The sequence below is a fragment of the Fukomys damarensis genome, unplaced genomic scaffold (genome assembly GCF_012274545.1).
Source record: "Fukomys damarensis isolate Sample0158 unplaced genomic scaffold, DMR_v1.0_HiC HiC_scaffold_20, whole genome shotgun sequence".
In the NCBI taxonomy this organism is placed as follows: domain Eukaryota; kingdom Metazoa; phylum Chordata; class Mammalia; order Rodentia; family Bathyergidae; genus Fukomys; species Fukomys damarensis.
The window spans coordinates 28,728,202-28,755,431 of NW_022900932.1; the positions used below are offsets into that span (position 1 = coordinate 28,728,202).

At 37.9% G+C, this 27,230-nt stretch overlaps 1 protein-coding gene across 21 annotated transcripts in view; it reads left to right on the plus strand.

The window, feature by feature from the left end:
• Ank3 (ankyrin 3) overlaps positions 1–27,230 on the plus strand; it is a 316,318-nt gene that overhangs the window by 86,476 nt on the left and 202,612 nt on the right. For all 21 annotated transcript variants that reach the window (XM_010602930.3, XM_033766574.1, XM_033766575.1 and 18 more), the window contains exons 2-5: positions 18,593–18,694; positions 19,123–19,221; positions 19,403–19,501; positions 26,857–26,955. In XM_010602930.3, coding sequence (XP_010601232.1) covers positions 18,593–18,694; positions 19,123–19,221; positions 19,403–19,501; positions 26,857–26,955 — 399 coding nt within the window. The remainder of the gene's footprint in view (positions 1–18,592; positions 18,695–19,122; positions 19,222–19,402; positions 19,502–26,856; positions 26,956–27,230) is intronic.

Genomic DNA, 27,230 nt, shown 5'->3' on the forward strand with positions numbered 1-27,230 from the left:
TTAGTTATGAATACTTGCTCCCAGTACCTCTTTTGCTATATTTTAGCAGTTAAGACTCTAGTAAAGTTCAGGGTAGCCTGCTATACTGTATTTATAACTGCAGATTCCAATGACTGCCTTGACTTTGGGATAAAGTCCACTCTTACATTTTTCATACTGCATAATAAATACTGTCTTTCCTTGGTTTCATTACTATGTTCTCCTTGCCTTTTTAAGAAAGGTCTCTTGCACATCTGTATACTTGTTCATTCTTTTTATTTTTTGGAATTAATTTTATTGGTATATTGTGCCATTATCCACACTGATCACGTTTACTATAGGTACTTTGTGCCTGGATATAACATATCTTAATTCTTTTTCCCCCTCCCCCACCCCTCCCTTCAACTCTTCTCTTTGCCATTTAGAAAACTTTATTTCCATTGTTTTCCTTCCATTCTTTTTAAAGTCCCTTTTCCCTTCATTATCTTCTCCTACCCCTTGTGTTGTTCTCCTTCCCATTTGAATATTTTCTTCCTATTTTCCAATATCTGTTCTTCATTTTGCTCCTTATTTACCCTTTGCATTTCTCACATGAGAAACAATGTGATATATAAGCTTGTGTGTCCAATTTATGTTCTTAAGGTTCATCCATTTACTTTAAAATGTCTCACATTTATCTTTCTTTATGACAGAGTAGTATACCATTGTATATAAAAACTGCATTTTCTTAAATTGGATGTGGTGGTGCACGCCTGTAATCCCAGCACTCGGGAGGCTCAGGCAGGAGGATTGCTGTGATTTTGAGACCAGCCTAGGCTACATAGTGAGTTCCAGGTCATTCTCAACTACATGGTGAGAAGCTGTCTCAAAAAAAAAAAAATCTGTTAAAAACTACGTTTTCTTTATCTATTCATCCCTTGATGGGCATATAAGCTGTTCCCAATATTTGGCTATTATAAGCATGGTGTGCATATCTCACTGTGGTATGATGCTTTCAGATCTTTTGGGAAGATATCAAGAAGGGAAATACTCTAGCTTGAGTTTTTTGAAGAATCTCAATACTGATTTCCACAGTGGTTGCACCAGTCTATGGTTCCACCAACAGTGGAGATGGGTTTCTTTTTCCCCACAGCCTCACCAGCATTTGTTAGTGGTTGATTTCTTGATAGCATCCATTTTTTTCTGGAGTGAGATGGGATCTCAGTGTTGTTTTCATTTCCATCTCGTGAGTGACCAGTGATTTTTGTCTGTTCCTCTAATTGCATCCGATGGAGATCCTATTAGTGTGGCATCTCCAGTCTTGTCCAGAAAAACTCCAAGTGTCACTTCAAATTCCTGTATCAACCAGTCTGACTGACTGCACTGGTGACATAATGCTATTTGTCAAATGTTTTTATTTACAGCTCTTATTCAGTAATTCTTATTCAATAAGAACTTTCTTAGGAGCCATAATCCAAGCAGTCTGGAAAGCTGAGACAGGAGGATTACAAGATTGAGCCCAGCATGAGCAGTCTAATGATTTAGTGAGACCCTGTCTCAAAAAGGACTGGGGATAGCCGTGTGTGGTGGTGCATGCCTGTAATCCCAGCACTCCAGAGGCTGAGGCAGGAGGATCTCTGTGAGTTCAAGACCAGACTGGGCTACATAGTGAGTTCCAGGTCAGTCTCAACTACATATTGGGAGCCTGTCTCAAAAAAAAAAAAAAAAAGAAAGACTGGGAATGTAGCTCAGTGTGAAGGCCCCCGGGTTCAATGCCCAGTACAGAAAGAAACATATTTAGTGCTGAGAGTGTAGCTCAGTGGTAGAACATTTGTACAAAATTCTCTGGGTTTGATCTTAGCACTGCAAAAATAAAACTATTTTCTCTATATTTCTAGTGAGGGTTTCCAGTGATTAATCATAGACTGAAATAGAAACAAAAACGTTTAAATGTCCTCCGATCTGATCATTACAAAATGAATACATGTATTATCACCCTGTGCCCCAGAGATTTGTACAGTTATTACATGTCAAAAAATTTTAAGTGGAAAGAACAATAGCATTTTATTTGTTTAAAAACATTAATAAACCATCTTCCTCGCAAGTCCCCCAAAAGGCAGAGGGTTTCATTTACCAGCCGTTCAAACGAGGCTCCAGCTGCACCAGCTGGAGCACACATTTTAGGATGATAAATTCAAGAACCCTTCCTCTCACCAGTGAACGCCTCCTCTCCCTCTGCTGCCCTGGGCCCCAACCTTCAATTCCTTTGGGCTTTTAAGCTCCAGGCCTTTAATTATCTGGCCAGGAAACTGAAGTCAACTGTATTATAATTTCCTGGCTGATTCTCCCTGCATAGAAAATACTTCTGCGTGTAAGAAAACATGTTCACAACATGATGTCTATCAACACTAAACATCAAACTAAGTCTCTAACATTTAAAAACAAAAACTGATAGAATATTTATCTATGCAAGGAAATACTTCTCCCCTTCAACCTAGAACAATTTTAGCTTATCACTGTTTTCAGTTGCTGCGTTTAAAATGTGAATAGTTCCCTGGATTAAATATTTTAGGACTCCTGCAGATACCTCCTACATAATAAGGACCCTTAAACATGAAGACCTGACATCCTTTTTCTGATTCATAACCTACCAGATAAATGCAATAATCCCAAACAGTTGCTGCATTTATACAATTTGCTGTGCGTAATGCTAGAAGTTACTGTTATATATTTCCTAAGTGACAAATAGCAGTATCTTACTGGTTTTGATGTATTTCTAAGAAACTCTTTCTCTGTTTATTGTTATTGTTTAGCCAAGCTGTACCAGGATTTGGAATTCATTTTGCAAGTATAGGTCCTTTAAAAACTGCCACACTTTGACAGTATAGCATTCTGTTTTATTTTATGCGTAAAGACAAAGCTGTCTGTCCTTCCTAGTCATCTTCATGTGGTAGAGTAGATCCGTGTTTAGATACATCGTTGTACCCTACAGGATACATGAAATGACAGGGGCAATAGCTTAGGAGAAGGGAGATTGGATCAGTTGATTTTAGAGACTTCATTTGGCCTAGAGATCTGGCAGGAAATATTCAGCTAAGTCATTTTAGTAAACTATTAATGCTGTGGATTAATTTATTGTTGTTCTTATAAGGTCCTTGTTCTTATTAGGGAGACTATTAAATGCATAAAACTCAGATTCTCTTTTTAGCAATTTATCTAGTTAAGCCAGTTTCACCTGCCTTTGCTGCTGTTTCCTGTCTATACCAAAGAAATGATATGATGACCAACCTCAAAAACTAAGATATGTTTAAAAAAAAAAAAACAGAATTGTACATTTTTTGTTCACTACCGAGCAAGGCATTAAGATTTAAGAATTAATCATTGCTGAAAGGAATTTTTGCCTATCAGTTTACTAGTTGCAGGCTCTGAACCCCAACATCAGTTTCGTGTATACTGTTGAGAAGAGTCAAATGCAGGCACAGGACGCTGATTTGCGATGGGAAACCTTTCAGAGCTTTCAATGCTACAAATAGCCCGCCATGCACAGGTGTCATAGATCCGCCACCACGGCTGTCCACGATGCTATAACCAGATTGTAAATGATGGTGTGAGGGGATGATGTCCACTGAGCCTGCTGGCGTGGGACTGACTGATTGTTTAATGCAGCAACTTTCTCAGATGAATAAGCAAGCATGGAATCCACATCCAGTAGTTCTCAGGCCTCCTGCCTCACAGGAGGGTAGAAGAGAATTTCTTAGAAGACCTGTTCATGTGAGAAACAATCGACACCGCTGAACTAAATGAAGCACAGCAAGAAGAGAGGAAGGGAAGACTGGTACTGAGAAAGTTTAAGATGCCAGTGACTCTATGGTTTTCTTTGTTCACCATTTGCCTTCTGCCTAGCAAACTGAAAACGTTTTCAGTCCTGTGTTTTGCGAAGCCCACGGTATTTACAGACTCCAAGTAACATCGTCTGCTGTTTTAGTTAACTCTCTATTGCGTTCTTATTGTGACTCACTAGGGAGAATAATTCCCTGGAATAAACATGATTAAAATTTCCAAAAGGATTAAATCGTCCTTATATTTCATATTTCTCGCAGTTGTAAAACAAGAAAATTCTCCAGGGCTCTTACATGTCCTGAATTGCTGAGCACTGAGGATATTGCAGATAGGCTTGTTTTCTTCCAAAACAGTGTGTTATCGTTGCTCTTGTGTTTCTTTGCCCCAAGAGATACCCGATACATGTCCAAACACAGCAGAGGTTTTGTGCAAGTTTGATAATGAATATACCTGCCGTCAGAAATGCTTTCTCCATCTGTGGTTATTTTCCAGTTTTGCTTATTTGTATAAATCTTTACATGTTAATTCCCAGCTACTTGGTAGAGCTTCAAGGGTATGAAAGTGTAGACAAACTTACCATGCCTTAAAATTCTCTTGACTAAGACAAAGCAAATAGATCATTTTGCTTTAATTTTAAAGATCATAAATGTCTTGGACAATAGCTATATTTCTTTTCACATTTTGTGTTAAGACTAGGAGTATTTGTACCTCAGCAGTACATACACATATTAATACACAGCCCCTAGGATCTATTGGCAACATCACAATATAGATAGATAGATAGATAATCATTCTGCAGATCCAAACATCATTTATAGCCTAACACATGATAGCGACCCTGTATTTTTACCACACTGCAATGCCTTTCAATTTGCATAGTGTGTGTAAAATAAAAGCAATAAAATAGAATGTTTGCAATTCTACCACATGCTGCTACAAATCAAGACCAAATGTTACTGTATTGACACTGTATTAATAAGACATACAAACGTTCCTTCCCTGATACCTGTGGGTTTATATTCCTCAAGAGGCAGGCAAAACTAGCTCTTCAAAATCTTACTATATATCCTCAAAAAATTTCAGAGTAACCCAAATATATCCTGTTCCGCAGCTGAGGTATATATACTTTATATATCTATCACCCCTTGCCAGTATCCACTTTTCTCTCCCTGGGGTGGGGTGGGGTGGGAAACTTCTCTTTATTTATTTTTATTTCTAATCAATCTCCAGAAGAGTGTTTTAGGGGTCTGGATTCCGGGTGAGAAAACACATCCCCCCAGGGCTTGGCTTCTGGGTGCTTCTGATATAAACCAGGTCTTATAAACAGGCTGCATGAGAATGGGTTTTATCAGCACACGCAGTCCATCTCTTAAAAACACTGCCTTTACAAAACAGAAGCCTGCCAGGGTATGTGGCTCTTAACTAGTCCATTCCCCTGTCCTTACAGATAAGGATGGGAATGTTGTTTTGTCATCCAGCTCGCAAGGAGCACTGTCCACAGATGCCCTGGCAGGCTTGAATGTGCAGCAGCAGGGCCTTCCTGGCAGTGGTCCCAGTGTGCGGGTGCTAACCATGCCTAACCTGTGTTGGGGGCCGGTTACCTCATTTTCAGGGATGAGCTGAGGTTACTTACAAGCAGAATCCTTGTAGACACAGTCTTGTAGCAATCAGAGGAAAGCAGCCCTTACTTCAGTTGTTTTGGGTAGTGATGATCACAAATATATACAACCTTTAGAAGGTTTTTATTTTTGTTTTTGTTTTGTTTTGCTGATTAAACTCCCATACCATCTCCTCCTCTTCTTATGGATAGAAAAGTCTAGAATATTTCTAATTACTGGATAGAAATTTTTAAAATGTAAAATAAAATCTAAATGTCTCATGGTCTTCTCTAACTAGAAAATAAAGTTTTTTCAAGCATTTGGCATGCAAGACACACGCCAAATTCTCTATCACTAAGCTCATACCTAAAAAATCTTTTCTAGCATAGACTTCCTTACCCATTTGAGAGAGAGAGAGAGAGAGAGAGAAAGAGAGAGAGAGAGAGAGAGAAATCCTAATCTGTTAAAGGTCCAGGGTTTTTACTGACAGGCAACAGATTGTAGGATGAATGTCACATTTGTTTTGAGTTGAGCAATTGGTTACATTCTTTTGCAATTGGTGGGAAATTAGATCACTGTGCAAGATATCCATAAAAATATCAGCACACAATTTCTTACTTTAAAATATCTGGAAACTTTGAGTGGGCCTTGTGTGGATGTCAGGTCCCAGTGTATAAGCAGTGAGTCAGCTCCAGACTTGCGAGGGAAAATTGGTTCTTTGTCACCAGTTCCCCTCTGGTGCGCCTCCACAGTGGACTCCAAGCCTTAAAAACAGATGACTCTGACTCTCAAGTCCCTCGAATTATATTTGTTGACAATAATCATATTCTGAGTAAATACCAGTCTTGGCTTTTGAAAAGTTCTAGAGAGTAACTCCTTTCAAACTTCAAAACTATAATTGGCATCTGAAATCACTAGTAAGAGCATTTGGGGGTTTTGACTAACAGGGCCCCCCTATTCCTGATTGAGAGTAATATGCAAAATCAGTTCATTCATCAACTGTTACTGCTCAGTGCTAGCAAATAATATTTTACATCTTTAGTTTCTAGCTATAAAAAAATTTTGCTTCAGAGAAGGAAGAAAGGTGCACAGAAAAGCAAGAAGTGGGTAGAGCAAAAGTTGAGAACTTTTTGATAGCCCCATTTTAAAATCTGGCTTTGAAAAAGTAAAATAAAATCTGGCTTTGAGACCTTAACATGCTTTTATGGGAAATTAAATATCAGTAACCTTTCAAGATGCCTCACACCTCCCTGTTTACCTTCCATTCCACTGTTATCTCCAAGGCTCCGCATCACCTCACCTCATCCGGAACTGTTTTAAGTTTTATTTTGGTTAACACATACTTTTACATGTATAAGGTACAGCGTGGCATTTCATTATGTGTAGACATTGGGTAATGATGCAGTAAGGGTCACTCGCATGTCTTTTGCCTCACATACTCAGTTTTTATGGCTGGCGAATGCAGTAAAAGTGCTCCATTCTAGCTTTTTGGAAATGTACACTACCTTACTGCTAGCTGTAGTCAACCCTCCACCGCACGTGCACACAGGAACTTATTCCTTCTAACTATGGCCATGAGCCAAACCCACCTCGCATGCCGTGCCCCACCCACCAGCACCCGCTGACAACCACTCTGACACTCTCCCCTTCAGCTTTTTCAGATTCTACATATGCGTGAAGTCACATGGTATTTATCTGTGCCTGACTTATTTCATTTAATATAATTTCCAGGTTCACCTACCAGTATGTTGTTGCCAATGGCAATGTTTCCTCTATTTATGGTGGAAGAGCATTCCATTGTGTTGCTGTACCACGTCTTTTTTACCCATTGAAAGAATGGACACTTATACTGATTCCATTTCTTGGCTACAGTGAGTAGTGACTGAGAGCCGTAGTTGGATAATAATCCAGTTCAGGGTCTCTCACCACAGTTTGCACATTAGCATCACTAAAATGTCCTTTTTCACACCCACTGAGTCTCAGTCTATGGAGCTGGGGCTCTGGTATGTACGTGTTTGTTTTAATGCTTTTCAGGAGATCCTCAAGGCATGGTGGTTTGGCAGCGCAGACCTGCAGGTCTTTTCTCCTTTTTCTCCAACACACTAATGCACTGTCGATTATAGGGATACTACGTAGCTTTAGTGATCTCTTTGCCCCCCTCAGAACCCCTCATTGCCTCCTGCTATCTTCATGGTGATGTCCAATCAAATGCACCTGGCATTTCAAGCTTTCCCTAAATGCCTTCTTTGCTCTTCCCTCCCATAGGTGGCATCTTCCACTGTCTATTCATCATTCCTCAAACCTCTGTATGTCTCTAAACACTTCGCCTTTCTTTTCTGTCTGCTAACCATGTGCCCTGTTGATATCCTGCTTTCTCTTCTTTCTACTGTTTTTCCTGGTGGGTGTCCCAGGCTGCAGAAAGGTCTCTTCCCAATGAGCTTCGATGATGTCAACTTCTGTAGGCTCAACTGCCATGCATTCTCATTATATGTGCCTGCCCCACATTAGCCAAACCAGATTATAAGGTCACTTAAAGCAATTACCATGTTCTCCAGAGAGAAGACAAGGGTCCTACTCAAGAGAGATTGCCTTGCTGTCTTTTAGGACACCTGGCAGCCAACCAAAATAAAACAGATATTTGTAGGGGTCTTATAGGAAAGGGCTTAAGCCTCATGTTCATTGGGCAAAGTAGCAAATGTGAAATGATCTTGGATATGGACTCTGGATTTCATAGGTGAGTCTCTTGGTGGGAGATTCCACTGGAGAGTTGGAGTGCAGGGTGGAAGATGGGGTCCTCCAGAGATAACATCCTGGATGAAGTCACAATCCTGGGAAATTAAGGGGCCAGTCCAGGCATAATGAGCTGTTTAGATCTCCTTAGGGAGTAGAATTAAGCCAGGTCTGATGGTGTATGCCTGTAGTCTCAACCCTACGGGAGTCTGAGATGAAAGGGTCATGACTTTGAGCCAGGATGGGCAAGTGTGCAAGACTGTCTCAAAAAATGAAAGAAGGGCTAAGATTATAGCTCAGTGCAAAGGCCCTGGACTCAGGTCCTAGAACCATGTGAAGAAAGAAAGTGGTGATGGGGGGAGCATGTTTAGAAATAAAGTTTGTTATCAAACACCAGTGTATAAAACAGGTAAAAGTAGTTATGTTTGGAGTGACATTGAAGCTAGATACGTAGAACTCTGCTTCCTGAGCCTGCAGCTGAGCATCCTCTAACCTTGGGGTTCTGTGGATCCCAATGTGAAAAACACTAGTGTTGAGAAAGAGCTTGGACTTGTTACACTGGGTTTCAATCCTTGCTACATATTAGCTGTGTGACCTCAGACAAGTCACTCAACTGTTGCAATAGTTAATTTCCTTCCTTTGTAATGATATTTCTTTTCATTGAATATTTAAGAAATAACAATGCATGCATCTTAATACAAAAATATAATATACAGAAAACACTTGGTGAGATCTCTGACATACAGTAGGCACTCATTGAAATTGGAGCTGTTGTCCTTGTCATGATTTTCTGAGAATCCTCAGTGGCTTCTCCTGATCTCCCTAATGTCAACTTTTCCAGAAGATTCAGGTGGTGCCACCTACAACCTCCAGGAGGTTTGTTAAATGACCTGGGCATCATATAGCAAAGCCAGAACTAGTCAAGTAGAGGTTGTGGGGGAGTGGAGAGCAAGCCTACTTTCAACTATAGGAAAAGCTAAAACAGGAAAAAAATGACAAAAGCTAGTCTTTCAAAGTATATCTCAATTAGCACTTTAAAAGGGAGAGATCAGCAGATACCAAAAATAATATGAAAACAAGAACCAACTTTACTTGGTTGCACTGGTACAGAACACAGGAGATGAAACCTAGGACATGTCCCAGGTGGATGGTCTAATAAAAGGCCCCATGTTAATCTGAGCCTCAGCGTGAGGACCTTTGCACTGAGCTATTTCTCCAGACCTTTTCTCACTTTTTATTTTGAGAAATTTCCATGTCAGCATTGACAGGAAATAAACTCATCATATTAAAGATAAAACCAAACTTTGCCTTGTTCCATTTGACAAAAGATAAAAGGGGAAACAATCTCCCCTGAGAATTTGTAATCACAAGGAATTCCTCACGTCTTTTCCAGTTTGAGATTTAAATTTATCTGTGTAGTCTTTTAAACAAAAACAAGTTACCTCCCAAGCCACACATTTATTTTAAAATAAACTTGGGTTGAGAAAATGTCTAGGGAACTTGCAGAAACAACCTCAAATTTCTCTTTAATCTATAGTAATATTAACCTAGGTGCTAAAGAGTTACTAGATTAGTTTCTAAAGAGTATGAGCTCACAACCAGTAATAACAAGCCATAGGGAATGTAAAATTTATACAGTCACTTTGAAAAACCATTTGTGATTAACTAATAAAATTTAATAAGTGCAGTACATACCCAGTGACCCAGCATTTATGATCCCAGGTATATTCCCTACACACTGTCTAAATGCACCATTGTGCTGTGGTTCTAGTATACTGGGGGCAGCATCTTTCGTGGTAGACCAAAACTAAAAGCAAACACAAAATCCAAATTTCGTACATTGCATGAACAGATTACATTATGGAATCTTCCATGACAGCAGTGATACCTTACTACAGTTACATGTCATCAGGGATGACTCCGGGAAACACAGAATTGGATAAAAGAAGTACATCCTCACAGGGTGTGTAATGAATGACGCAACTTATACAGAAAGCTAAGAGCATCAACCACACATAGTATTTTGCTTAGGGAGGTGAGCAAGGGTATTAAGGTTTAGAAATAAAATGAAAATGATTAGCTAGAGCAGAGAATCAATTACTCAAGGGAAGGCTGGTAGGGAATCCTTACTGGAATTTTGAATTATTGTGCTGACTAGTAGGTGTGCGGATGTTTATGAGTTTTCTTTAAACTATTCATGTGTTTTATGTACTTTTTTGTGTCTGTATAGTGTGCACCATGATAAATACTTCTTTAAAAGAATGGAGAACTCAAGAAGTCCCTGGGACAGAATATTGAATAGGATGCATACATGCCAGCTTCTGGAGAGGAAATGTGAAGAAAAAGTAATCAGTGACACACAAAAGTTATACGACTAGGTAGCTAGGGTAATCTTGGGACCTTTAAACAGAAATAAAACCTATCATTCACATCTCTGTCATGATAATGGCAACAGATGCATGGTATATCTCAGTACACTTTTAGTGTGGCTGCTGCTGAGGTGGGGGAGTTGGGGTCCATGTAAGTGGAAGTGGGGGGGTAAGGCTGAGCATAATGTAGATACAGAGTTTTGGGATTAGAGAGAGTGGAGGAGTCCATGGAAGCAGAGGGGCCGCTTAGAGCAGAGGAAGGAAATAAATTAAAATTCTCAACTGGAAAAGGTCCATTTCTCATTAATGGATTAACATTATGAGGAGTAAAAGGGAGGGAAGAGTGATAAGAGAGGCTAAAAGTAAGAATTTCAACAAAAAGGAGTTGATCTGTACTGTCAAATAATTCAGTGTTATAAGAGGAGAAATTTAACTTGAGAATTGGACGATCTTTGGTGAGTTCATGTAGAAAAGCTTTGTTGATTAGGGAGTCACACTATATTGCCAGGAATGCAAATATGTTTGTATCAGTACAGAACCAATGGCTACTCTTTCAAAAAATTTGATATTCAAAGGAAATCTTAAAAATAAAATATCTATTGAGTGCTACTGTACATTAATATGATTAATCTCTCTATAGAAATTGTCTAATTTCATTCTAATCTTACATTATTTTATCCATGTGACAGTCAGGTTTCTATTCCTGCCTTAATCTCTTTGACCCAGTACCCAACATCCGCAACTTAAAGGAGGAGAGGTTCATTCTGTAAAGGTTTCAATCCAAGGCAGGGCAGCATTGCAGGGAGGCATGGAGGAGGGAAGAAGTTCATGACATGATGTAGGAAGTAGAGAGGAAGAAAAAGAAAAACAGACAGAGATAACCCTTTTGGGCCATACCTCCAGAGCCTCTTCTGACCAGGTCCATGTCCTAACAGCAAGTTGGCTACAAACTCATCAGAGGACTTACCCCATTGATGATTACCACTCTCCCATGATCCGATCACTTCCCCAAAGCCCCACCTATGAGTGCCTGCAGCTTTGGGGGACATCTAGATATAAACTGTAACAATCACAGTGACAAAATTCCTGAGAATAACAACTTAAAGGAGGAAAGGTTTGTTTTTGGTTTGTGGTTTCAGAGGTTTCAGTCCATGAACAGTTGGCTCCATTACTTTGAGGACTATGGAAAGACAGAAATATGGTGGAAGGGCCTGGCAGGGAAAACCTCATGGTGGCCAGGAAGTTGAGAAAGAGCCCAGCGTAAGGGGCTTCTTTCTCCCACTTTTATTCCATGCAGGCCTGCAGCCTACTGGATGGCACCAGCCATATTCACGGCAAGTTCTGCATGCTCAGTTTGCTGTCCTACATGCCAGTCTTTTCTGAAAGCACCATTGAAAACACACCCAAAGTGATTCTTAACAATTTTCTAGGTGTTTCTCAATCTACTAAAGTTCACAACCAAGATTTATCATCACAATTTCCATTTGACAACTAAGAAAGCTGGTGTACATGGATGTTAAGAAACTTCACAAATTAATGAGTAACTCAACTACAAATTCAAGCTGATTCAAGCTCACAAGGTCCCAGGTAGAAAAAATATAAAGAAAGATATTTTTTTTAATTTTAGCTTTATGAACTGTGCCTTGTTTCTTCACTAGTCCACTAACACTGAGAAACAGAAATCATGGCTCACAAGGTCCCAGGTAGAAAAAATATAAAGAAAGATATTTTTTTTAATTTTAGCTTTATGAGACACCTGAGTATGTTAATGGGAAAAGGGCAGTTCACCGAAAGAGAAGAGAAACCTGAGGCTTACAGGTAGGATAACCTGACCCTTCACATAATATATAAATTGTTGGGACTGTAAATGAGATAAATTAAAGCACTAACGGGTCAAATATAAATAAGACTCAGAGATTGTCCTTTTGATGTTTAGAAACACAAGAACAGAGCACTGTCATATACTCACCGAATTTCCCAACCTGCATTTTTTGTATTCACCTGGTCTTGAGTTTCATAATAAACTAAGCGATGGAATTCTGGTCCAGAGGAGAGGTACCAGAAGGTGCCTAGCATGGTTTAATGGTGAATGGCATGATGGATGGCAGATGAATGAGTGAACTAAGAAACAATGAGCTTATAGAATACACCCAACATTTACTAAGCCCTTTCTTTAGAGTGGCGATGAACAACCTAGACTCCAGAAACTGACTGCCTGGTGTTCTGTACCCCTGCACTCACCAGCTGTGTCCCTGGAAAGTCACTCATCATTTGTACAGCTCGTTTCCTCATCTGTGACATGAAACTGGTAATAGTACCGACTTGTATCAGTTTGCTAGTGCCGCCAAAATAAATCAGCACAAACTGAATGATCTAAAATAACAGATATTTGATCTTTTATGGCTCAGGGGGCATAAAGTCCAAAGTTCAGGTATTGGCAGAATCATGCTTCTCCTAAAGGCTGTCAGGGATGTTTCTTCCTCTCTTTCCGCTTCTGCTGGCTCCTGGCAGTCTTCACGAGTGGCTTCATTCTAATCTTTGCCTCTGTTTTCATGTGGCCTTCTTCACTTTACGGATTCATGTATCTTCTCTTCTTATAAGGATATAAAAAAATTGGATTTGGGGCCCATTCTAATTATGACCTTATAATAACTAACTATGTCTGAAAATTTTTATTTCCAAACTCATATCGTGAGTTTCCGAATGGACATGAGCTTTTGTAGCTTCCATTTTGGAGGGACATTTTTCTTTTTCTTTTTATTTCCCCCAGTACCAGGGATCAAACTCAGGACCTTGCACTGACAGGTCAGGCAGGTACAGTAACACTGAGCTAAATCCCCAGCCCAGGAGTGACATCTTTCAAACCACTATTCTACTTCGTAGAAGTATTATAAAGTCTAAGTAAATTAATATAAGGACTTACACCACCAATACATATTGTCATCATAACACGAACAAGTAGTCAGAGGTATGAGGTATTACTTATTGCTGAAATGGCACTTAGGAAGTGCTTACTTGTTTCAACCACTGCATTCTGCTAAATGCTATCAATATTCTAGTGCAAGTGCAGATGCTGAGTTATTAGGTTACTTCCTAATCTTGCTTGACTTTATCCCTGAAGCCATTTCTTTGAAAAACGCATGATTCGTGTTTCTTTCCTGACTTCTAATGTGGCTAAGTAAGCAAGATATTAAACACTGACATAAGAAATTTTCATTTTCCAAGTTCTTCCATGAGATGTTGCTCACCAGGGGAAAACTAGTGCTGACCAGCTCATATGTTTTGTGCCTATTGACTCTGTCATGGTTTAGATCTAGAATGTCCCCCAAATGTCTTCTGTGTTCAGACAATGATTAGATCCTGGGCCGCATTCTCATCACTGGATTCTTCCTTCCATTGGTGAGTTCAGTGGTTTATGTGTTGCTAGGAGGTGGGGCCTGGTTGAAGGCCACTGGGAGGTGTGGCCTGGAAGAGTGAATTCTCCTGGCTCTTTGCCCTTCCCTTCACCCCTTCCCTTCCTCTTTTCCTCCTCCCTGGATACCCTGAATTGAGCGGCTTTCCTTGGCCACGCCCTTTCACTATGCTATTTCTGCCTTGAGGCCATTACACTGTGCACTAATCCAAACCAAATAAGTCTCTCTTCCTTTAAGGTGCAGATGTTGAGAATTTTACTTCAACCACAGAAAAGTGACTTCATGCAGTTTTCCTTAAGCAGTGGCCTCATCCATGTGGGAGAACTTATCTTCTCTTTGTACCTAGTTGCCTTCTGTGGTAATTTGTCAGCCATCTGTAGATGCATCTTAACACATAGCATCCATAGGGGCAACTGTCTTGATAGAATGTTCAAGTTTAAAACATGGGCTGTAGGTGGTGGTAACATATTCACGATAGTGCTGTAATTTGCTTGTCTTGCTGCCAGGTACCTTGAACAACCAGTAGTACGAGCCACTCAGCGGAACAATCATACATGTAACACCAGTGGTCCAAGCTAGGGAGAACATGTTAAGAGTAACCCCTACTGATTCAATGAAGGAACAGCAAGAGATGCAATCCCCTGGTACTGAGCCCTGTACAAAAACATGTTTTTTTTTAACATTAAGAAAATCAACAACAATATGTAGGTTCTATTACTATACATGGGCCGAATTTGGAAAAACAAAACAATAACTGAATGATCCCAGACTTAATGATAGATTAGACTTGATGATTGTTTGACTTTATGATGGTATAAAAGGCTGCTAGCATTCAACATAAACTGTAGTTTCAAGTATAAATTTTATTCTTTTCTGGGCTAGGGATGTTAGGTATAATTCTGTCTCAGTGCTGGACAGTGGCAGTGGCAGCAAACCATAGCTCCTTGGTCACATGGCTGAACCACAAAACACAGTGTACTGACTTGTGGCTAAGCTGGATGCTCAATGGGTTAGATTTATTAGGTACATTTTCAACTCAGGGTATTTGCAGTTTATGATAGATTTATCAGGGTGTAACACTGTTGTAAGCTAAAGATCATCTGTATTTACCTTGCCACTTATACAAGATGCTTTGAAAGAGACTAAGAGGCAGTTAGTTGAAGGCAAGCAATCATCATTTGAACCACATGTGTTTAGTTCCAACCATGTAGCCAGATGTGAATACATGGCTAGCACATAGCCTGCCTTTCACAAATACGAGGAGGCAAGGTGTGGCTGCGACAGTCAACAAAGCAAGGCCCTTCTTGGTTCTTTTTCTGAGAGCTTTAATAGTGCCTCTCATAAATTGTAAATTTCCCCCAGCATAGTATTCATTCCCCCCTTTCAAATTGTTCTCTCCTTTTCTCGCTTTTAAAAGTAAAATGGATGTTTAACTCTGTTTTGAGGTTGTGCGCGTATTGATATGTAATAGAGGGCTTGACAAAGTGAAAAAATTGTCCCTTCATGTGCCTTCTAAAGTTCCAAGGCAATGAATTAGCTACCTCCGAGAAGTACTTAATGCCAAGATCATTGTACAAAAAGATATGGGAAGATACAGTGAAGGTAGTATCCACCAGAGAAATTTTTTATCATTACAGCCGGTCTTAAGTAAAAATCCACAAAATTAAATGGTGTGGAAATGACTTATGTGAGCATATGTAGATCATGTGTATGCATACATAGTCCCCCTTGATATCTTCAAGGGGTTGTTCCAGAATCACCACTACAACTCCACCCTCTGCAGATACCAAAATGGGGGATGCTTAAGTCTCTTCCTTGAATGCTGTCGTATTTGCATATAACATATGCATGTTCTCCTGCTTATTTTAATCTCTAGGTTACATAGCACTTATATTGCATTAGGGCTAATGATAATGCTATATTGTTTAGGAAACAATGACAAGCAAAAAAAAAATCTACCCATGTTCAACATACCCGGTTTTCAGAAAAAAACATTTTTGATGCCCTGTTGGTTGAATCTGCAAGTGCAAAACCCTGAGCTATGGAAGGCTGACTGTATGTGCAATTGTTGAAGGAAGGAAATTCATTCATAATTTTTACTAGCCTCAGAAGAATCTAAACCTCGGCTATGTTTGAAGAGTTGCCTTATGCTAGTTGTATTTGTTTTGCATTAGAAGTCTGGGTAGAAAAAATTCTGAGGAAAACGACTGTTGGAATTTTAAACATCTTCAAATCTGGAATCAATTCAAAGGCTTTTTTCCCCTTTGAATTATAGCACCTCTTTTTTAGCTTCTTTAGCTGCTGTTTTTATGCTCTCAGAATTGGGATGCTTAACTCACAGTTGTTATCTCTGGCAGTTGAAATATCCAGGCAGGCTGATGTCATTTGTTCCCAGAACAGCATTTGAGCCCTTCTGGGCAAATTCACTGATAAGTCATTGAACAGGCACAAAGAAGATGATATTTTATGGTACACTGAGCCACCCTTGCATAGCTAATTTAATTCTAACTGAACATAAAAACAAAAGCTAACCTTTTCAAAGTAATAAACCTCTTTGAATGTTGCATTTTTTTCTTTAAATCCCTGGGAATTTAAGATGATTTGTCCTTTGTCAGATTTGAACCTTTATCTTTTACTGTGTCTCCCTGAGTCTTAACTTTTTCCTCTGATTATATGATTTAACTGCTTAACACAAATTCTCATTTTATCTTGTAGAGTAATATCTATGTGTACTCCATTTTTATGTCACAACAGATTCTCAACTTAAATAGCTGCTGTTACTGGTATTAATAACGCCAATTAAATTGCTCCAAAGAGTAATTTAATTGCTATTTATTTCCACACATTGTACTTATTTGTTGGTTCATTTATCCATAAAATATGTATAGGCACCTGCTATGTACTGTGGATGCTTCTAGTTTCAGGGGAAACAGATTCATATCATGCATGGGGACACTTCTCATGCTGGGTCAAGGTATGTGAAAACCCCAGCAGGCCCAAGGGTTGAGTCTTCTTGAGTTTGGAATAAGTAAGTTTATTTACCTAAAGTAGTCCTCAGCCTGAGAGACGGTGTTCCTCAGGGGACTTTTAGCAATTCTGAAGACAGTTTCGGTTGTTTACAAACAAAAGATATGGCTGGCATCTGGTTAGTAGAGGTTAAGGTACTTGGGACAATGAATAGGATCGTTCTCCACAAAGAATTATTCATATCACAATGCCAACAGCACTGACATAGAGAAGCCTTGATTGAGAAGCAATATGCATTCATTCAAACAGAAGTTAACGGCTACAAGGGGTCATGGCAGAGTAGACTCTAGAGCAGTGGTGGTGAACCTACGGCACACAGGTTCTGCAGTGGACTGTTTGTTATCATTGAAAGCTCTAAAAGTTCCCCCGTCACTGCCCAAAGGCTCCTGAGCAAGTTAGCTCTTACTGAATGATTCACACTAGAACCAAAGACCGTTAAAGCAATAGAATTTCCTTCATCTTAGTTACATTCCAGGAATGAATCTGTGTTCTGCAAAGATTGGCAACTTGGTGGCTATCCATTTACCTCCTCCTTAATCTGCCCCTCCTTTAAGGGGCTTACAGTTTAGGGAGGAAGAAGAATGAAGTGTACCAAAAACTTCTGTATGATAAATACCAAAAGAGCTCAAATAGCAATTAAACTCCACCTGGGAGGTCTTGTCAGTCTTCACAGCTGAGGTGGCTTTGAACAGGGGCATCGAAGGAGGCATTCACTCTAGGGCAAAAAGAAGACACTCTCTTCTTTGAAGCCATAGTCTGCATTTATAACTGGTGATGAAATCTTTTTGACTACTCTTTCAGAAAAACCTGCTTCTGTATTTTACCATGTTGAGCAAAACTCCTTTATAGATTTTGCAGGCCTAATTCTGCAGTGTCTTTTCTCTCTTGTTTCTCTTACAGATTTTCATAATAGTTTGTTTCAATTGGGCAACTATAGATATTTGAGATTAGCAGCAGTTAAAAGTTGCAAGCTTTCAACAAATGAATTACTTGTTGTGTTCTGTTGACTTTAAATCTTATATACTGCTCCCTAATAGTTTTCTTCAGGTTGTAGCCTTAGGTAGCTTGAAAATATATAAAAAGTGTACATCTCACTCTGAGTCGTCTTTTCTATGTGCTCTTCAAATCTGATCCATTGATCCAACACAAGACACTGTAAGAACATCCAGCAGAAAATTATCACCTACAAATTCCCGTTAAATAGTGTAACAATAGGAAATGTACTAATAATTGTATAAAATGATTGAAATTGTCTGTAATAAAGAAAAATGTAATTGATATTAAATTTCTAATACAAAAGAAGTGGAATCTTCATAATGTTATTATCAATAAATTTTAGGATTTCTTTTTATTCCCTGGAAATTGTTGATTTAAGGTGACTATATATTATCAGAAATTTTTCTCTCTCAATCAGAATGAGATATATTTTTTAAAAGGCAACTTTGTACACTTGACACTAGCTTATAAAATTTGCCCTTCTCCCAGTGACTTTTTGGAGAATTTTTAGTAGTGCTTTCATGTTAGAAATAAAATAGTTCAATTATTCTCATTTTAGTTTAGAAGTAAGTTCGTTACTCCTAGTAAGCTGGGAGTTATAAACATTATTGATATAGAATAGTTTCACTTTTCATCAAAATCTTTTTCTATTTTCTTTTAGTCTGATGCCAATGCAAGTTACTTAAGAGCAGCTCGAGCTGGACACCTAGAAAAAGCCCTTGACTACATAAAAAATGGAGTTGACATCAATATTTGCAACCAGGTTAGTTACGGTTATTGTTATTATTTAATTTTTTTGGCTAGTATTCGGAAAATCATAACTTGAAACTCCTTAAGACTTTCATTAAATGTTGGCAAGGTTATATCCTTTTCTCAGTTCTGTCTGTTACATTTTACCAGCTTGACATTGTCAATTTACTCTCCACTTTGTTAGAGGCATATGCAGAAACGTAGGTACATATTCTTTAATAATTCATAACATTTAGTAACTGGTAATGGACCAACATACCAAGTTTCCCAGTATTTATCCCTAAATCAATATCCTACAATTTGGACATGCAAATGATTCTCAGTGGGATATTATCTTAGGATTTCTTTTTTTTTTTTAAATCTTACAAGTTATTGACAGACTCTTTAGTGCTCTATTTTTCAAGCAAAATAAGTAAAAGGTTTCTTTTCACTTTAAATCAGAATGGGTTGAATGCGCTCCATCTTGCTTCCAAAGAAGGCCATGTAGAAGTTGTCTCTGAACTGCTGCAGAGAGAAGCCAACGTGGATGCAGCCACAAAGGTCAGTACAACATATTCAATGCTTTGGAGATCACTTGCCAAGTTTAATGAGGATCTGGCTCTCGATAAGAATCAAGGTGCACTTTTTGTGAGATACTTGTCAACTTTATTCTTTTTAGGGAACTTTAAACATAGAAATTGGAAAGTGACTGAGTTGATTTGTCTTCATTTGCATTTTACAGAAAGGAAACACAGCGTTACACATAGCATCTTTGGCTGGACAAGCAGAGGTGGTCAAGGTCTTGGTTACAAATGGAGCCAATGTCAATGCTCAATCTCAGGTAAACCTACAGCTCTTCTGCAAAGAAATTTTGCTGTAATTTACAAATAGTTTTCTTTGGGTCCGTGCTTTCTTGGTTCAGTATCCTCTAATAACAGTACTTAGGAACTCTAGTTAGATAATTATATTGTGGGTTATTTAAATTCACATATATTCTCATTTGCAATCCATATGTGTGAGAGGCAGAGATTTTTAGCAGTGATCCATCTGTGAAACTCTAGGATTGTTAGTCACACACAAGTGTTTAAGCTTGGATTTCTGACAGGCAGAGTCTTATGCTCACTTTCCATGCTAGCCCATGTGCAGTCTCTATATATTTTGACTTATGAATAAAACAGAGATGCAACTAAATAAAGAAATGCTCATGGAAATTAAGGTTGCACCGCTGCTTTATCTAGGCGCAAAAAGAAAAAAACTACTTAATTCCTCTTTACTAACATGCTGTTATCTAAAACAGATTAAAAACAGGGAGAAGAAACTTTGAAAGTCCCCAAATTTTAAAGTATTTGTCTTACTCATACTGAATATAGTAATAGAAACTGTAAGTCTCCTGATCTTAGTCTTGTGTGAGATTCTAAAACAAACACCAATAAAATGTCATTTCAGACTTTGAGTTCCAAAGAATTATTAACTTCACTTCATTAAAATATAGGGATTCTCTGTATCAAAGCATTCGGTATTTGAGTCCATCCAGGCTCCCTCGGGTTGTATAGTAATGTAAACATCATCATAACACAAGAATGTCCACTGAGGATTTGACAACTTCTAAAACTGTTTTCCAAACTCTGGAACAAAATACCCAGCTCCCACAAGTTAAAGGAGGAGAGGTTTATTTTAGCTCACTGTTTTTAGAGGTTTCCATGCATAGTCAGCTGATTCCAAGGAAGGATGACATGGCAGAGGATATGGCGGAGGAAAAATAGTCCATGGCATAGCAGGAGTGAATGGCCACCAGTGAGCCTTCCTTTCCCTTTTATTCCATTCAGACTACAAGCCCATTTGTTATTTGCCACCTACACACAAGGTAGGTCTTCTATATTCAGTAATTCCACTCAGCCACACTCAGAGCTATGATTAATCCGTTGGTGGACTAATCTAGATTAACACACTCTTAATCCAGTATCACTACCCAAAACCTCTACTTGGGAGCACATGAGGCTTTGGGGAACATTTTAGATATAAATTTAACGGATCTCCACCATGGCATTAAACGAATTGATTGTAGAACAGCACTGTAAGTTTGCCAGAGACAGAATTTTATAAAATCAGAGAAAATGATGTCGGAGAGCTACGGTGTGAATGGCTAAACTCTGGGCACCTGATCTTCTGACAAGACTAAGCTTGGCAGCCTGTGAAGAATTATGTTGTTTCCCTGATAAGTGATAGACTTGAAAATTAAAAATTGAATGAAGCAAAAAAAGCAAGATCTTTGGTTCGCAATTAGCTCTTGCAAAAGATAATTTCTTATGCTATAAAAATGGAAAACAAATGAATATTAAGATATATAATTTTGTTAGCAAAGTTATACTTTTTCTTCCCAGAAAATGCTTCCTCCAGTGTTTGCTCATTGAATTTATACATAATAGCAGTTGTAACTACATTTTAAATAATATAAGCCTACTTTTACTACTGTGCTTTCATCTTTCATGAATAATGCTCAAGAAACATTTTTGTATTATTTACTACAACCTTTTGATCTTTTAAAAAACATCTTGGAGCGTAAACCCAGAGCCTTCACACTGAACTACAAAAGGGCTGGGGAACCCTTTTATTTCTTTTTTGAAACAGGGGCTGGACTCAAACTTGTAGTCCTCCCGCTTCAGCCTCCCAAAGTGCTGGAATTAGAGGTGTCCACTACCACACTCAACTTCCCCTCTTCCTTCTTCTCATCCTATATTCTTCTTCTTCCTCCTCCTTTTTGTGATATGGGCTCATACCAGGTTGCCAAGGCTGGCCCCAAACTCTCTATCATTAAGCCTCAACCTCACAGTTTCATCAGCATTTTCTAGGACTAGCTGCCTTTGATTGACAAGAATTTATGGGCCTATTGACTTACAGGGAGTCCCTCATCCAGAAGCAGTGATCACTCTGGTGCCATTAAATATCAATGTCATGGGAACGGAAGGGTACAGGGCTTTCAACTGCAAATTTCTTATATATGTGCTCTAATTTCTTTTTAGTTTCCTGTGGTTGGACTTTTGTTACTGGTCTATGCCAACCATTAGAGTTCTCTGAAAGTTCAGTTTGAGTAATAATACTTTTGCTAAAACAAATAATAAAAAAGTAGATATTGACTAGTGCTGCATTTGAAGAGAGGTACAGACCAGCTGACTAAAACAAAATTATTATATATTTTTTTAAACTGATATTTTTAATGTCATTATAATTATTTTTCCTACAAAATAACTACTCAGGCTCCAAGATAGGGAAGAAGAAAAGGAACACTCTTTAATGCATTTTCTTTTTCTTTTTTTGCTTTCCAAGAAAGGAAAAGTGAACCACCTCCTTTTCCACATTGTACTGCTTCACGAATTCTTCCAGCAGCCATAGTTTTAAGCCTGTTCTGTAATGTGTGGGAGAACTGCAGTTGCTGTAAAACCCTGATCAGTTTTAATTTCATTTTACACACATTCCGCGCTGGTGATGCAGTGAGGGAGGAGAGTGCACCCATGAAATTCCCTGCTCCTTGCAGCTGCGCTTGGGATGCCCTGGCACACACTGTGCCCCAGAGCGCTCCCTTTCCCCAGGACACCTGCCCCCGTGTGCCTGCTCAACCCAACTGCTTTGTGGAGAATGTGAGACGTGACACGCCTGCGCAGCAGAATGGATTTTCTGTGACAGTTCCTGGTAGCAACTCTTCAATGGGATCTTTTATAAAGAACAGAAAACAGTGATGCCATGGAAGAAAGATGAAACATCATTTAGGCAACAGCATTATTTATGCAACATCATGGAAATATTAACATTCAGAGAACCCCCTACCCTCCCTGAACATAAAAATTCTTCTTATCTTTAAAATAAAAATGACATCGAGTACCATACTAGTTCAGATCTTATAAACTCAGACTCTTTAGGAATTTATCGACTTTATTTTAATTTTTGTCATTGCCTTCATCCTAGGTCTTAATAAGTTAGTGAACTCTTTCTTCTATTGCTTAACATTCCAGCAATCATTTAACTGTAAATTGAGAAGGAAATTGAGTTAATTAAACCATGACTATAAAGAATTATTATGAAGTTCTTAATAATCTGTACTGAATAAAATATTGATTGCCCATGTTTGCTTCTAAAAAATCTCAAACTGCTAAGTCACTGATAAAGTCAGATACAGAGATATGGTCAGATAGAGGCTGTCTGGCTTAACACTTTATATGACATCTCTAATGTGACTTTCACAAAAACTGTCACATATGAACCGATGAAACCTTTCATGATGCCCTTACATCTTAATTTTAGCTGGGGATTTAGCTCAATGGTTCTGCCATCTGCCTTGCAAGCTTAAGGACCCAAGTTATACCAAAAAAAAAAAAAAAAAAAAGGCAAACATCTTAATTTTAATAAAGTTTATGATGTACAAAGGCTGCTCATTGGAAATTAGGAAGGATGAGAAATTCTCATGGATAAAATTTAATCCTTTCAATAAAATTACAGGAAGACTTCTTTTGTTTTGGTACATATTATAGAGCACCCTTGAGTGCTGTCTACCAAATTATAAGTCTTCAGATTTACATATTTATAATAGCACTACTATAAAGATGCAAAGCAGGCTCTATTGAAGGTATTAGATACAATCAGACTTCAAATAGCATACTTGCTGGATTGTAAGCTTCTCTGCCTGAAATCTATTGTTATAGAAAAAAAATATTATTGAGGCACCAATATGTTCCTTTTATACCAGCTTTGTTTTGGAAATTTGCTAAGTTAAGAAATTAATATGAAAACATTGTTGTACTTTTTTCTCATAAGAGCAAAATAATCTTTCTGAAATCTGACTGCTACCCCAATCCAGGTGCCATTTCACACACACACACAAACACACACAAATCACGGTAGTTATAGTTCAGTTACAACACATTACATTATTGTAGATGCCTTAAAGCTCTTTGTCCTAGATAGTGCTGGTAATATTTTATTCAGCCTTTCCAAAGGAACCTTACCATTTTATAGAATCGTAACATATGTATGTATTCTTCTGTACTATTGATCCTTTCTTGATAGCTGATACTTGTATGGCTTTGTGTTATCTGGATCAGAGGAACAGAAATTAATTAAGAAAAACATTTAAAAGAGTACTTATTGGAATTAGATTGAGAATAAAAGACTAAAGAAGCTTTCAGAAGTCTTTGGTTATCAGATACTTGGAGTGGAGGATGAGGATCTAGCCAGAACTTGAGAATAAGATTGCCCTTTGGTAATTGTTACTACAGGTCTTTCCAGATGAAAAAAAGAGGGTTCAGTCAAAGAACAGAGCTGAGGATAGAGAGTTTACCTAAAAACACAAACAAACGATAACCTGTACATTTGTTGACCCCATAGAGAATGGCAGAACCAACAGCTTCAAAGGTCAGCCAAGATGAGTTCTATGTACATGATGAGGAACAGCAGTCCTACAAAAGAAAATAAGGGTGACACTGACAAATGAAATGGAAGTGGGTGTGGTTGCTGTTGACCATAACTAAAGCAAAATAAGTACACATGCTCCAAAGGCCTCCTGTAATATTTAAATATCTATGAGAAACAGTTAATCAGCATGGACAGGAAAAGTAGCACAAGATAATTCAAGATTATAAGATTATATAATTCCATTTGTATAAAATTTCCAGCATAATGAAGAAATAGTTATTAAAAAAAAAAAAAAAGATAAGTACCTGCCCGGAGGTATAGAAAGGAGCAAATGGGAAAAGACTGCATTAACAGAGATGGGGTGACGAAATAGTCTGGATTAATCATGTGTCTTGCCATGGCTCTTGTCTAGTGAGGTTGGTTGTGCAATCTTTTGAATATTCTAAGAACTAGTCAATGATATACTATGTAAGACTGATTTTTATGGTGTGTGAATTATATACCGATAACAAGTATTTTAAAAAGGAGCAAATGGGAAAAGACTGCATTAACAGAGATGGGGTGACGAAATAGTCTGGATTAATCATGTGTCTTGCCATGGCTCTTGTCTAGTGAGGTTGGTTGCCCAATCTTTTGAATATTCTAAGAACTAGTCAATGATATACTATGTAAGACTGATTTTTATGGTGTGTGAATTATATACCGATAACAAGTATTTTAAAAATCAAAAAGAAAACAAGAATTTGATTATTCAGTAAGTGACCAGCTTTCAGGTAATAATCTTCGGATGGCAAACCCTCAAAAGAAGAAGGGGGAAAGTTATAGTGGGAAACAGTTAATGACAGGGCCACATCTTGCCACGGCTTTGTCTGCATACTCTTTCTAAGTAGTCCTTATTCACATCTCCTCTGCCACTGCACGTATAAATATAAACATCAACATATATTACTAGATATATGTATTAGAGTGGCATGTGAAATGATTTAAAGGGTGTGTTTCTCAAGAACTCTCTAGAAGATACAGATCTCTAAGAAGAGTATCCACTTCAACCTCAGATAATCGAAAGACCAGTGGACCTATATAGAGCCAGAGGCCACATCCCTGTGCAGCCAGTGTTTTCCAATTCATCCTAGACCCTGCCTGCCAACCCCCTACAGTTTGGAACCAACTTACCCGATTGATATTTAAGTGTAAACTTTAGAGTTTTTCTTTAAGAATCACACTCCTAAAATCTGAATCTGTCCTCTTTATACTTTGGCTTTCAGAGAGAATTATTGGTGAAGAAAGACAGATGTTCAGTTGTTCACTTAGCTCTAAGGAAGTTCACACTGATTTTAACCTGTTCCTGTCTTTTTTGAGGGGTGGGACTCCAGAGATATTTCTGGGTGGACAGTTTAACAGGCAGAAGCTTGAATGTCAGTTGTAATCCACCAACTCTAATTTTGTATTTCTGATATTGAACTTGTCAACCAGATAAATTATTTTATTGTAACTGTGGACAAAATAGAATAAGTAAAGGAACTCTGAGATAAATAGATATGCTAAGGTAGACCTGTTACATGGCATCACCATCAGTTTTATGTACGTAAAGGTCTTTTTAACTTACTTTTTACTTCTCAGCTGTAAGCCAAAAAGTGAGATCACCAGAGTCCAAATTATGGATAAGTAAAGTAGTTATATGATAATTTATGATTACATTGATGACCCTAAACGAAATCTTTTAAGTCAGAAGAGTTTCTAAACTTATTTGGCAACATTTTATTTTAAAATATATTTACTTTTATTCTTTTAAATAGTATAATGTAATTCCAAAATTTCATTAACATTTGGCTAAATAGAACTGCATTCTGGAAAATGCATTAAAAAAGAATATATTATAGTTAGAAAAATGTCTTTTATGATCTTTTTGTCTTACATTAAAAATTTTAGGATGTATAATAATTCATAGGTGAGGAATACATTTTTCTAGACAATAAGCACATGCAACCTATTTTTACTAAGAAATTTAAGATGCACTGTGGACATTCTTTTGCTTAGATCCATATTATTTGGGAGTTTAGGCACATATCAGAGAGACACACATACACACAAGTTAAATGTATATGTGTATGGATATATGTCCATATGCATATGCATATATCTATTCTGAGTCTAAAACTGCAATGTCTTTCTAGAAAATGCAAGAGAAGGAGGGCTATCAGATAAACTATTAATTAAATACTACTTTAAATTTTAGTCATGCAATTGTGCAAATTGATATTCCTTTCTCTGTTCTCAGTACTAACTTCCATGATATGCTTGAAGCTGTTCAAAATCAAAAGATACTTCTTCCCAGTTTGGGACTATTTCAAATGCTTACTTTTTCATGAAAATATTACATCTTTATTTAAAATACATAGTTGATGCTTGGGAGCAATTACAGTCAAATGTATTTTTCCTTATGTCTTCATAGCACCTGGTAAAATGTTTTATTCATGGTAAGCACTCAGTAACTGATTAATGACTAAATGAATGTACTTAGGTACATAAATGGCTATAAATTATACTGACTCTCTTAATTATTAACTGTAGACTATTATGTTCTACACTCGTTATGAAGTATCATGTATTACATTTAAATTATAAATTTTTAAATGCTGGTGTTATTGTCTAAGAAATATGAATACTTACACTGAGGTTTTATAAAAATTATTATATGTGAGCAGATCTTAAACATATATCCTGAGTACAATGAAAAAAAAATAGACTGGTTATAGAAAGCTGCAGATAAACATTCTATTTCTTATTTTGCAGAATGGGTTCACACCATTGTATATGGCTGCCCAGGAAAACCACCTGGAAGTTGTCAAGTTTCTTCTCGACAATGGTGCCAGCCAGAGCCTAGCCACAGAGGTAAGACCCGTTGTTTTTTTCCCTATGGCTAAGTTTGCATGTTTATAAAGCATTTTGTAAACCTGGAGTGGAGAATTTGTCCCACTAGGATTTCACTTGTAATTGTTTATTAATGTATTATAATTTTCTGAGGTTTTTATTAAAGACTTTAGAAATCCGTTTTTTGTTTTGCTTTGTTTCTGTGGTGCTCGGTATCCAACTCAGGACCTTGTGTTTGTGAGGCAGGTGTGGCAACACTGAGCTAAATCCCTGGCCCCTAGAAATCTTTTTTTTTT